At 32.2% G+C, this 14,555-nt stretch overlaps 1 protein-coding gene across 5 annotated transcripts in view; it reads right to left on the bottom strand.

The window, feature by feature from the left end:
- Positions 1–10,989: 10,989 nt before the first annotated feature.
- LOC106622753 (uncharacterized) overlaps positions 10,990–14,555 on the bottom strand; it is a 34,374-nt gene continuing 30,808 nt past the window's right edge. For 2 of the 5 annotated variants that reach the window (XM_014242027.3, XM_014242030.3), the window contains 2 exons: positions 12,002–12,404; positions 10,990–11,229 (listed from right to left, as the gene is read on the bottom strand). In XM_014242027.3, coding sequence (XP_014097502.2) covers positions 11,086–11,229; positions 12,002–12,404 — 547 coding nt within the window. In that variant the 3' untranslated portion in view covers positions 10,990–11,085. The remainder of the gene's footprint in view (positions 11,230–12,001; positions 12,405–14,555) is intronic. The other 3 variants (XM_036371439.2, XM_036371445.2, XM_036371440.2) reach the window with 3 other exon arrangements.

The raw sequence follows: 14,555 nt of genomic DNA on the forward strand, positions 1-14,555 counted from the left end.
CCTTTTTTCTGACCCCAATGAGAAATTAACTTATACCACCAAAGTTGTCGCGTCTATTAGGACGAACTCAAACGAACCAGTTTACACAAAATATTACCCTTATCCCATGTCCTTAAAAGGAGAAGTCGAAAAACAAATTCAGAAATTATTAGACGATGGCATAATAAGACCTTCACGGTCCCCGTATAACTCACCCATATGGATAGTCCCAAAAAAACAAGATGCTTCTCTCGAAAAGAAATACAGACTGGTAATAGATTACAGGAAACTTAACTCAATCACAATAGCCGACCGTTACCCAATCCCCGACATAAACGAAGTCCTATCCCAACTAGGTAAAAACAGCCTATTTTCAGTTATAGATCTGAAAAGCGGTTTCCATCAGATTCCGCTGAAAGAATCTGACATCGAGAAAACTGCTTTCTCAGTGAAAAATGGCAAATACGAATTTACACGTTTGCCTTTCGGTCTCAAAAACGCTCCCGCAATTTTTCAAAGAACTTTAGATGATATCCTAAGAAAACTTATAGGAAAGATCTGTTATGTTTATATAGACGATATAATCATATTCAGCAAGGACGAGGAAACACACGCCCAGAACATCCGTGAAGTTTTTGAAACCTTAACGGAAGCTAACATGAAAGTACAAATAGACAAGTGCGAATTTTTCAAAAAAGAAATAGAATTTCTAGGATTCCTAGTTTCATCCGAAGGTATTACCACAAATCCCACAAAAGTTCAAGCAATAGTAGACTTTCCAAGCCCAAAAACACTAAAAGATTTGAGATCATTTCTTGGTCTCTCTGGTTATTACAGAAGATTCATAAAAGATTATGCCAAAATAACCAAACCCCTCACTAATCTCCTGAGAGGAGAAGCAGGAAGAATTTCTAAAAACCAATCAAAAAATAAGCTCATCCAATTGAACAAGGAAGCCATCGAAGCTTTCAATCAAGTAAAAAATTCACTGATATCAAGAGAAGTGATATTAACTTACCCAAATTACCAAAAAAAATTTCATTTGACCACAGACGCTTCAAAACATGCTATCGGTGCAGTTTTGGAACAGGATGGTAAGCCAATCACTTTCATTTCAAGGACCTTAACAAAGACAGAAGAACATTACGCAACGAACGAAAAAGAGATGCTCGCCATCATCTGGGCATTAAAATCTCTAAGAAACTACTTATATGGGACTGCCAAAATAAAATTATTCACAGACCACCAGCCCTTGACCTACGCCCTCAGCAATAAAAACGACAACTCAAAACTGAAAAGATGGAAGGCAATTTTAGAAGAATATGACCACGAACTCAAATATAAGCCAGGTAGAACTAACGTTGTAGCCGACACTCTTTCCCGACCACCAGAACTCAATACAGTAACAATAGCGACTCATTCAGACGAAAGCTCAGGACACAACTTAATACCAACAACGGAAGCCCCGATCAACGTCTTCAAAAATCAAATTTGGATAATGGTTGGCCAAGAAAATTCAAAAGACTTCAAAATTCCCTTTCCAACATACCACAGACATACAATTACCAGACCACAGTACTCCACGGACGATCTACAAGACTTACTCAAACAGCATCTAAATCCCTCTGTCATCAACGGCTTATTTACCTCTGAAAAAATAATGGGTCAAATCCAAGAACTATACCCTATTCACTTTAGCAATTTCAAAATTAGATTCACACAGTCACAAGTCAAGGACTTAAACACAATCGAACAACAGGAACATCAAATTTTAGTCGAACATAAAAGAGCACATAGGAACGCAATAGAGAACAAAAAACAAATTATTCAAAAATTTTATTTCCCACAAATGCAGTCAAAAATTAACAAAATCGTGAAACAGTGTAAAATTTGTGCAGAAAATAAATACGATAGGCACCCTAATAAACCAGAAATACGAAAAACACCTATTCCAGAGTACCCAGGACAAATCGTCCACATTGACATTTTCATAGCAGAAAAAAAATTTGTGCTAACAGCCATAGATAAATATTCAAAATACGCACAAGCGAGAGTTATTAAATCAAAATCAACAGAAAACATTCGTGAACCACTAAGGCAAATTCTCTTTACATTTGGAATACCCCAAATGATTATAATTGACAACGAAAAATCCCTCAATTCGCACTCAATAGCTTTCATGGTCGAGGACCAGTTAAGAATAAAAATTTACAAAACCCCACCACACACTCATACTGCAAATGGACAGGTTGAACGCTTCCATTCAACCCTTGCAGAAATTCTAAGATGTTTAAAAAACGAAAAAATAGACAGGACCTTTGAGGAATTGCTTGACAGAGCCGTTTATGAATACAACTTCTCAATCCACTCTACAACTGGACTGAAACCAATAGAGAACTTTTTTGGACGCAAAGTCTACATTAACCCCGAACAGTATGAAGCAGCTAGACAAAATAATATACAAAGACTAAAACTGAAGCAGGAAAAAGACTTAGAACACCATAACAAAAACAAGACACCCTGTAAGAACTACAAATCTGGACAGACCATCTACGTAAAAATTAACAAGAGATATGGAACAAAGCTTACACCTCGCTACAAAAAAGAAATAGTCAAAGAAAATAACTCATCAACAGTCCTAACAGAATCGGGTAAAGTGGTTCACAAAAGCCTAATAAAATAAAAAAATTAACAAAAGAAAAAAATAATAACAATAATTTTTGATTCCATTTTTTAAAACAATTCAACATTTTTTTTTTTTTTTTTTTTCCATTTTTCCTTTCGAAGCAAAAAAGGGGAAAAGAAATATTGAATAAGCATAACGTAGAAAGTAAGAAAAAAAAGACATAAAATAAGAAAAAATAGTCAAAATAATGAATTTTGCACATTATTGTATTATTTTTACTATGAAATTTTTCGATTGATTGCGATCATAACGATAACCTCAGCAAACGTACAACTTCTGGACTACTCATCATCCCAACTCGTGACAATTGAATCAGGACAAGCAAAACTACAAATAGGAAATTTTAAAATCATACATATAATAGAATTAGAAGACTATGACAATACTATCAGACGCTTAGAGACGACAATTAACGAACAGCTCCGAAATCATCCCTTAAAACCCATCCTTCTATCCCTCGTCAATCAATCAAAAAATTATCTACGTAGAGTTAGTGTAACAAAAGATTTTATAGGATCCGCATGGAAATGGATCGCGGGAAATCCGGACCATAGCGACTTTAATATAATAGTCGAGAAAATAAATAACGTTTTAGAGAATAATAATAGGCAAGTAATAATAAATAAATTAACCAATGAAAAAATTAATGAGGTAATAGAGAATACTAATAAAATATCTAAACTAGTTCAAGAAAAGAAAGAAATTGATAATGAATTACTACTAGAAACAAAGTTTAAACTAGAAACAATAAAAGAAGAATTAATAAACATTGTTTATGCCATTCATTGGGCAAAATCAAACATAATAAGTTCGTATATTCTATCTGATAAAGAAATGGAAATAACAAGGAAATTCTTAGAAGATGAAAATATTCCTTTTATAAATATTGACGAAGCACTAGAATTCGCCGATATAAAAATCGCCTCTAATAAAGAGAGCTTAATTTACATAATAAACTTACCTAAAACAAGAATAGAAGATTGCAAATCATGAGAAATTAGGCCAATAAAGAAAGGAAAATTCATAAATAAAATCGAATATGAATCTATACTAGTATGTAAGAACGAAGTATATGGAAAAACTAAAAATTGTAAATCATATAATAATTTATCAATATGTTCAAAAGATTCAGTAGAAAATATTACAAACGGCACATGCATAGCACATCTGCTTAAAAGTAAATTAGATAATTGTACAAAAATAAATAATAAGCATATAAAAACTATAGAAGAAATGTCAAATGATTTAATCTTTTTAAACCAATACCAAGGTTTTGTTAAATTCGAAAATGAAAGTATAGAAATTAATGGAACATACTTAATAAAACATGTTAATACAACTATAGAAGTAGGTAATAAGTTTTACTTTTCTAAAGACATAACAGGGAAAAAACCCTTGCCTGCTATTTTACAGCCTATGGCCGAACATAAGAAAATTGAAGAAATGTTATCATTAAAGTCAATTAAAGAGTTACAAACAAATGAACTAAGAGAACTAGGAATATTAAAAAACCGTAATCAATTATATTTCGCTATTAATGTAATCTCCATAGGAATTATTATAGTAGTTATTATTAGTACAATGTTAAAATTAAGATTTTTACGAAAAATAAATAAAGAGAAATTACCCAACCGAAACACGATAGAAATAGGAGTAGAAGACGTACCAAAATTTTACGTTAACTCATCGATCGAGGACACTCGATTTTAAGGGCGGAGGAGTTAACACATAATAAATTAACTATCATTTTGCCTTTGCTTTAAAATTACATACTTACATATTTTCGGCAATCGCCACAATAACTTGCTTACCTTTTGTTTCCGCTGAAATATATCAAATTACATATTTACATTCTTACTCCGCAATAAAAATTCCCACAGTTGAAATTTTAATTGCTGACTAATATTATTTCACATTTCCTGTTTTTCAATCGAAGAATTAGCGCAACAGCTAAATTATTGGTTACCAACCAACTGCACGCGCATCCGGTAGAATGCTAAGTGCTGATGTCAGCTTCTAGAACAATAGGAAGAGGCAAGTTGTTGTTGCCTTCTGCAACTAAACTCAAGTTATATTAATTTAATATTTCAATTAGTAAATTCAGTCTCATTTCTGCCGTGAAATCGGTTCGGTTGCGCGTAATTACAAAAATTACAAATTACGCTATTTTACATATTGACGCAAATTTAACAATATTTTAGAATTGTAAAATATTTTAAATCGACAAAAGCTTTGTTGCCACTTTTGTCACTTTGTTCTGTGTTTTGTGGGCTTGCAGGGTTGCAACTTTTCCCTTCTAGAGGGATCATCTGAAATTTGTTCAATTTATGACCTTTAGCCTTTACCATCGTCGCGAAAAGACGCTTGTAGGCTAACGCATGTTCGGGGAGATGTGTAAGGCGTTTGCTTTTACCTATGAATGAAACGACTTAGCTTATTGCATGTGCGCCAGCGTTCATGAATGAAAATGTTGTTGTTGTGTGATTTACTACAAATTTAGGATTTGTCAATTTGGCTTTCAGTTTGTATTTTTCCTATCGTCTGACATACTTACATTTGTACGCTTATATGTATGTAGATTTGTGTATGTATTACTTATTTCGCAAGGTCATTCGCATATTTATACATACATACTTACATATAGAGTAATGCGCCCACGTGTATTTATTGATAAGTGATAATACATTATTATATTATATTATATAATATAACATATTGATGTACATATGAACATATATAAATTATTAATTCTGTAACAATTGAAATTAGAAAATTATTGAAAAAGTAAAATAAATTTTTTTTTTGCATAATCTTTCACATTTTATCATGTCGCATTTGTTTAAAACGATCATGTTATCAATATTTATCATAAAAATCGTTTATATGACAAAAAGTAGTCATGCATATGTGAAGTGGCATTTATTTTTTTGTTTAAAGTATTTCATTTTTCTCTTTATATTGGTAGATACGTACTTTGTCAGAGCACGTTGTTATAAGTTCTCATTTCTGTTAAATAACAGCAAATACTGCAGCAAATGGTGAACTCTCTGATCGGAATATTTCAGCTCTGCTAGCCATCCTATCGATCATCATACAAAATTCAATTTGCACCTTCTCGTTCATTTACGTTCTCTGCTTAAACTATCCCCTATCGTGTTGTCTTTACTTTTTATATAGGTTAAATCAAAATCGTACTCGTTAGGAAAACTTTTCCACCTTTGCAGTTTTATGTTAGGTTCTTTGAGATTATTTAACCACGTGAAAGATTCATGGTAGATTCCGAAGTGTTTTACTGACCACACTACAGCAGATCAGCTAAAGTACGTGAGTCAAAGCTAATTGGATGGCCGCTTTGGCTTAGAACTGACCCGATGACAAACTGAGATACGTCAGTTACGTAAATTTCCGATGCCTAAAATTTGTAAACTTGGATGGTGGTGACATCGCTGCGACTGCTTGAATTTTTGATGAATCTGGTCTGATACCGTCAACTGAAACAACATGGCCCAAAAATTTCGTTGTACAAGGTGCAAAATGGCACTTTTCGCCTTGAATTTTCTTATTTGACTCTCTCAGTTTCTTAAGAATATTCGTTATGAAGTAAACATGTTCTATAAAGCTAGTAGAGAAAATTATAATATCGTTCAAGTATACCACACCCATTTTATTAACGTAGTCTCTTAAAATATGATCTATTCGTATTTGAAGCGTCGCGGGAGCAGGTTTTAGCCCAACGGCATACGATTGAACTCCTAGTGGCCACTTGCCGTCGCAAATGTCGTTTTTTTAGCAAGGCCAATTGTGCTAAAATAACTACATTTTCATTTACGCCACTTCTGTTCGCCGGCGGTGTCAATTTTCTTTGTTACAACCTATAAACGCGAATTATAAGGACTGTTGATTAAATAATTATATTTAATTGCACTAACATCTCATTTATTTGTCTGCGTACTTCGGCACAATGGGTATCTATAAAGTTTGATATAAATTGGCGAATCTGTCTTAGTACTAATGCTATGGTGTATTACACTAGTAAACGGTAAATTGCTTCCTTCTTCATAAAATATGTAATTGTTCGGCAACCTTTTTTTGTTGCTTCATCCCTTGAATTTAAATGTTTTCCAAATGTGCTATTAAATGCACTTTCGCGTAATTAACAATAAGTTGTGAACGCGAATAACGAGTAATAAATGTTAGGTTTTATGGAATTAGAAATAAAGATAAGTGTATAGCCATTAAATTGGGAATTTTATTTAACAATCCAGTGATCGAACTCAAGGGTGAGTTACAAGGTAGACAATTTATCGAAAAATCCGTTAAAATATGTATGAATATGTAAATATCAATGCTCTTTTTTGGCTTTGTTTATTATTTTAAATATTTGTCGTTTTTTATTATAGTTAGTATTTCATGTTTGTCCGTAATTTCTATAAGTTTTATCTTTGACCTATAAAATGTTAAATCTTTAAGTTGAAAGTTTTTAGTATAAATATTTCGAAATTTAGGAAAGCCCGTCGTTCTAATAAAACAATGCACATTAGCCGCCTTTCTATTAGTACTTTTCTCATTATTTCTTTTAAGTTCGACTTTTCTGTTACAACAATATGTGATTGTGTACAATTTTTATAAAAACTTTTCGGTTTCACCATAACTAAAATTTCTCTAATAGAAATATATTTTAAGTTATCTTCTTGTGCACTGTGAAGTCCAGTCCAGTCCGTGGGCCATGTCTCTACCTGTTTTCGATTGTTAACGTTTTGAGTATTTTCATTATTATATACGATTGCGGTTTTGCAATCCTCATTCTTTATGTATCTATTCGGGATTTCATCTCACACGCAGGAGAAACAAATAACATTTCTCGCTTTTATAACAGCGGTGAATCTGTATACATACGCTCTCTTAACATAACCAACCGGCGAATATTAAAGAGAATATAATTAGGGTATTCGCAAGGTGTCATATTGTGTCATATCGTCATATTGTCTTATTTTTTTATGACTGACATATCAACACTTTTGTTATTTCCCATGCAAAATTGAAATAGGACAAATACAACAGGACTAGGTATGTTTTTTGAGTGTGATATTTTATCAGCTGTATCTGTCTACTTTTTTTATTGTTGACGTTTAGGTGTCTAAAATTAAAAAAATAAATAAATTTTATCAATTTCTTTAATATTATGGCAGGAAGCCACGATATTCAGGTAAATTAAGATGAAGAAAAATGAAATATATAAATATTTTGTTGTTTCTGTGGTTTCAATGTTCAACATATAGAAGCTTTATTTTATTTTTGTCACTTTCTCGTGGCATTTTTATATTCTTAACTTTTCACTACCAGCTGTTGAAGTGAAGAAATATTACACAATATGACATACAACAATTAAGGGGTGCTCAAAAGTGTCGTTTTTTTTAAGATTATTGAAGACATAAGACGAAGCTTGAGATTTGCCTAAATATGTATGCCAAACTGGGAATATTGATATGCCATTTGAAATATATTCCCTTTTATTAAACTATTATTAATTATTTTTTTAAATTATTTTATGTTAATTAATTTTTACTTTATTATGAGTTATTAGTAATAATTTAAAAATATTTTGATATATTTCTTAAAATAATATATGTACTTTACACCATTATGGAGTTACAAAAGTACAGAATTATGTTTTGCCGTCGGCATTTTCATATCATGTGTACATTTCAAGAAATACGAAAGAAAAATATTTGTAAATTTGTCTTAAAACCACATATAGATGTACATATGTAGATATGTACACGGTCAACCAATGACCGAAGCTCACGTTTTTTGCTTTCATGTCAAAGAGTCAATCTGTCGAACTACTGACGCGACGACACACATTGTGTTGTTGATAGGAATTCCGAGATGTGTCGCTGTAACAGCTTTGCCTACAAATCATTGTAATTATGTACATATGTTTAAATATGAACATGCATACATATTGCCCGAATTTTTGCGAGTCACGGAAGAATATTTTAGAATTCAGATAATCAGAAATTTGTTCAATTTATAACTTTTAGCTTATGCCAACGTCGCGAAAAGACGCTTGTAGGCTAACGCATGTTCGGGGAGATGTGTAAGGCGTTTGCTTTTATGAATGAAACGACTTGCTTATTGCATGTGCGCCAGCGTTCATAAATGAAAATGTTGTTGTTGTGTGATTTACTGCAAATTTAGGATTTGTCAATTTGGCTTTCAGTTTATATTTTTCCTATCGGCTGACATACTTACATTTGTACGCTTATATGTATGTAGATTTGTGTATGCATTACCTATTTCGCAAGTTCTCATATTTGTACATACATACTTACATATAGAGTAATGCGCACACATTTATTTATTGATAAGTGATAATACATTATTATATTATATTATATAATATAACATATTGATGAACATATGTACACATATAAATTATTAATTTTGTAACAATTGAAATTAGAAAATTATTAAAAAAGTAAAATATATTTTTTTTGCATAATCATTCGCATTTTATCATGCCGCATTTGTGCAAAACGATCATTTTATCAATTTTTATCATAAAAATCGTTTATATGACAAAAAATAATCATGCATATGTGAAGTGGCATTTGTTTTTTTGTTTAAAGTATTTCATTTTTCTCTTTATGTTGGTAGATACGTATTTTGTCAGAGCACGTTGTTATAAGTTCTCATTTCTGTTAAATAACAGCAAATACTGCAGCAAATGGTGAACTCCCTGATCGGAATTTTTCAGCTCTGCTAGCCGTCCAATCGATCATCATGCAAAATTCAATTTGCACCTTCTCGTTCATTTACGTTCTCTGCTTAAACTATCCCTAATCGTGTTGTCTTTACCTTTTATATAGGTTAAATCAAAATCGTACTCGTTAAGAAAACTTTTTCACCTTTGCAGTTTTATGTTAGGTTCATGGTCGGTTCCGAAGTGTTTTACTGACCACACTACAGCAGATCAGCTAAAGTACGTGAGTCAAAGCTAATTGGACGGCCGCTTTGGAAAATTTGAAGTTGAAGTTTGACAACACTTTACCCGAAAGTTTATTTTGACGGGTTAAATTGATAACCATAATACCGAATTTAAAAACTTCAACCAAATTGCAAAGTTAAAATCTTTTTCTCTCAGTAGTCAATAACTTATCAGTTTTCGACCAAATAGCAATAGAAATAAATGCTTTTGAATCGATCGTAGCAGTGACGTTTTACCTTCATTTTGCAATAGTTATCTTAGTTATCGTTATGCTTGCCTTGGATTCTGAAATATAATTGTAAGGCTACAAAATCCAGACTACTTGAAAAGGCAGAGACTACATTTTATAGTACTGGGGTCGGCTTTAGAATAGTCCCAGGATTTCGGTCCTGGTCCTCCAGATCAAAAAAATATAGCAGCGAGAAACTTATAGTTTTCGAAATATTTACGTTTAAAGTTGAAAATTTCAACTATTTAAAGTACGTATTTTTTCGATTTCAAATACTTTTATATCCACTATTTTCACTAATTCGTTTGTAGACATTTATTTTACATTATAAATTGCAAAAATAGCTTTAATTTAATTATTAAATCATTGTTCAATTCTATTAATTCTGACAATAACAAAATATATTAATAACCAGTGTTACCTTATCGACATATTTTGTAAATGAACTGGAGGAAAATTAAAATGTTTGCCAGAAATCTTAAAATTAAAAATAAAGTTATGGAAAACAATAACGACAGAGGTAGTGGACAGAATACACAAAGGATCACATGTACATACAGAACAGGATGCTATCACGCAGTTCGTGTTATTGGCAGCAAAATACCACCAATTTTAGATCCATGAATAGCAACACAAAGAACGGTAGGCTGATAACCCTGATTGAATTGTAACTATAACCCAAAGGATTTGTTGAATAACCGGCAATAGACTTGGCAGCCATACTGATGATGTCGACTATCATTCACATAAATACTCAGTTATCATGAATATTTTCTAAAATATTGTTACCAATTTAAGTTGCAGCAATGTAACACATTTGATAACACGTTACTTTTAGTGTTATAGCCTTGTAACAGTAGTAACTGAAGAAATCATTGCAAATATGTTGGACCTGACTATCAAACACTGATGTTTGAAAATAATGTGTCTTTCTCCGAATTTCCAAGATGATGCCGTAAGTATTTTAAGTTTCACACTGCCTTAGATTTTTATGCTATACAACTCGCCGAACAAATCATTTAAGTTTCTCATACCAGAATATATCGAAATCGTAAATTCCGCTTAAGCTAGACTCACTAAACTAACTAGCACAATTGCACAATGTTTCATTTATTAAAATGTTTTTTATTTATTTGAGAAAAGATAATTATAATTTTCAATCACTCTATATTTTGGTTGTATAGATTTTACTTTGTATCTTTAAATACAATCATTAACAAAAACAGAATGACAAAATATACATCTAATTACTTCGTTTTGCGAAAAGAGTTGTTGCAGTAACGATAAGTCTTCCAGTACATAATATTGACATCGAGGGCAGTAACGAGAAGATATGATAGGTAACTGAAAAAAAAATCAGCACTTTCAAATGATGTATTACTTAACTATATCAGTATAATGGTCTATAGTAATGTTCGAATTAAACTAGGTTCGCTCTAAAAGTGTGTTTATCGCAGTCACATTCATTCAGAGCAGAAAAAATGCTTTCCAGCAACAACTTAGTTAAGAATTTTAAAAAAGTATGAGTTTTACTATGTTGTAATAAACTTTATATTTTATACCAAGGGTGTTCACGCCGTAGCACCCTTTGACTCCTAACAACATTCCTTGGTTCACTTAGCTGTAGCAAACGCATTTAATTTATTTTAGTTTTGAGACAGCAACTACAAAAACAACTCTACTTTAACATTTGTTTATTGATGTCGTTGTCGTATGACGCCGGAATTAAGTTTTTTGGTGACCTAATTTTTAAAATGAAAATTTAAAAAAAAAGTATTAATGGTACTGAATTTTTAGTCGGCATGTACTTATAATGATTAACAAAAATTAGTTGACACGGTTGTAATTTTGAAAAAGTAACATATAACTCTGACCAATATTTTAATTTAATGTCAATAACCCGGTTTGTTCCTGGTTTAACTAACCAAAGAAAGGTTTACGGTTGACCACGACTTGCACCAACGTATGTCTATCCATAGGATAGACAGGATGATCATGTGAATGAAACCGAATCAAAATATTATTCAAGTAAAGCGACATAGGTAATTCAATTTAATAAAAATAATTTTTAAGTGTCTCATTAAAGCACCACAAATAAAATAGTCGCTCAAATTACCTGTATATATGATATATAACACCGTTTTACTTTATGAATTCTGTCACACATCATAGTGTCCGATTTAGTAAGGTCCATGCAATATAAACACTTTTCTTTCCAGGCAACATGTGTTTTACTGTTTTTGGTATTCACATCAAATTCTTTAGTGAAAAAATTCAAAAATCTTTCTTTTGTGTGCTCTACAAAATTATGCCGCAATAAAAGCTTTCTGAATATTCTAATCAAAACAATATATTCCTTTAAAAAAACATTAATGGATTCTATTTGAAATTCACTCAACGCTAATGATTTTAATGAAAATAAATACTTAAGCCGACATATTACGTGAGTTATTTGAATACTAAGTGACAGAAACTTCAGTGAAAATGCGGTGGTTTCCAGATTTTTTTTCGCCATGAACCTAAAAAAAGAAATTAATAAAGTTTTGATATTTTTCTAATTATATATGATCAGAGCAAGGCCCTGATAAAGCAAGTGTATGAAAAATAATAAGATAAATAAAATATAAATATTGTAGAAATCACTCAGAAACAAGCAAAGTTTTACTCATTAGTAGAAAAATACTGTCTACAATTTTAATTCATTGATGTTATGGACGTTCGCAAAACCAGTACGAAGTACTTGTAGAGCGAAACTTGTTGAAATTTAATAATTTTTTTAAACCCTATTTTGATATTAGTATTAAGGGGATCTGTTGATATAAAGTGAGTATTTCGAAGGTTTGTGGTTGATAATTTCCAGTTAAACACTTTCTAGATTAAAGAAAGGGACTCTGCCGATAGAAGGGTGAATTCACATACCTCTGGGAGATTAATTGCTTAGAACACTTGTGGTGACAAGAAATAAATAATATAGCTATTTTAGCTGAAAAATTCGTATATAAGAGAATTTAAAAAAAAAATTTCTTTGGAAAAAACCTACCTATTAGTGATTGTGTACAAAGAAAATTATAACTTAAAAATAAATTTACTATAAATAAGTTGTACGATAATGTTAGTCACTTTTAATTAACCAACTTGGCCGAACATAAAACATATGGGAAATCATTATGGCGGCATCTACTAAATCTTAACTAATTTTTTAATATAATTTTAAATATTATATTAAGAAAATATGCATAAATAAGTAATGAAGGGTGTAACCGAACATTTTATACTCTCTCAACTTGACAGGAGCAAAGCCGGAGAAATACCTTCACATGTTGGCAACACTTTATATTAAAAATTTCAAAGCATTATAGCATAAACACAATATGGCGACGACGAATATTCGTCGTACTCGACGACGCCGTCGTACGGATTTTCGCCGAGTGTTGGCGCCATGTAAAACACAATACGGACGATTTTCGTCGCAGCTCAAAAATATCACAATAAATGATGAAACCAAACATAAACAATCTTAATATTGCCAACGCAGACATTTTCTTACATTTTTTATGAAAATCCTTAATATTTTTACATTAGTGCTTTATCGTATACTGAAAAGTGAAGGAATGAGATGGAATTTAAAATTGTGTTATATAGGAAGTAGGCTGGTGTCAGATTTCACCTATTGTATAATTTCAAGTTTCTCTTTATTGATTTATCGCACTTTTAGGAGTTATTAACAAACCCGATATACGGGAACCGGGCGGGCTTATAATCCGATTTCATCCATTTTCCCACCTTCGGAGGAGATAACAAAAAAAATTGTTCTGACTAAATTTGGTTGCGGTGCCATTAGTGGCTTAGAAGAAAATGTATATTGAACTTATTAGAGGACTGGATCACGCCCACTTTTACGATATTTTTAAAACCAAAGAAGCTTCTCCCCAATTCGTTGTAATAAACAGCCTTGTATACTATTGTGGCGTTTAGTTATAGCACTTTGTAGGTTTTCGATTTATGGCGTTTTGTGGGCTTGGAAATTTTTGACGGACGGACCGAATCCGGATTTCAACTAGTATCTTCATCCATATCATTTATATATATGAATATATAAGCTTATATCGATCTCGATTAGTTTTACATGAGTTAAACCTCCAACGCAACTATCGAAACGAAAGTACCGCCATACTCAACAATAGCCAAGCACTTAAAGCGATATCTGCTTATGAGAGGACCTGTACTGATTACGGACCTTGGATTCATCTTTCCGAATAGGAATCGCTTCTCTTTAATAGCACTTGGTAGTATATTGGAATTGTTCAATATCATTGGGCTATGTGACCCGTTGTGACAGAGGGGAGGGCACAATAGATGTTGTTGTTGTTATAACGATTATCTAATCCCCGTTTGGGTGATAAATTCTAGATTCGTTGTCGTCGAGGTCATCTAACGGAAGGCCCAGGAAACGAGCTGTTTCGACGGGGTCGGACCATAGGGAGAGGGGTGTTAGATGAGTGGGGTTTGTTGGGCATGCAAAGAGGTGGTTAGTGTCATGCGGAGACTCATTGCATGCAGGACATGTGTTTGGTATGTCAGGGTCTATTCTGGATAGGTAGGAGTTTAACCTGCTACAGTATCCAGAACGAAGTTGCGCGAGGGTCACTCTAGATTCGCGAGGCAACTCG

The sequence above is a fragment of the Bactrocera oleae genome, chromosome 6 (assembly GCF_042242935.1).
Source record: "Bactrocera oleae isolate idBacOlea1 chromosome 6, idBacOlea1, whole genome shotgun sequence".
NCBI classification, from domain to species: domain Eukaryota; kingdom Metazoa; phylum Arthropoda; class Insecta; order Diptera; family Tephritidae; genus Bactrocera; species Bactrocera oleae.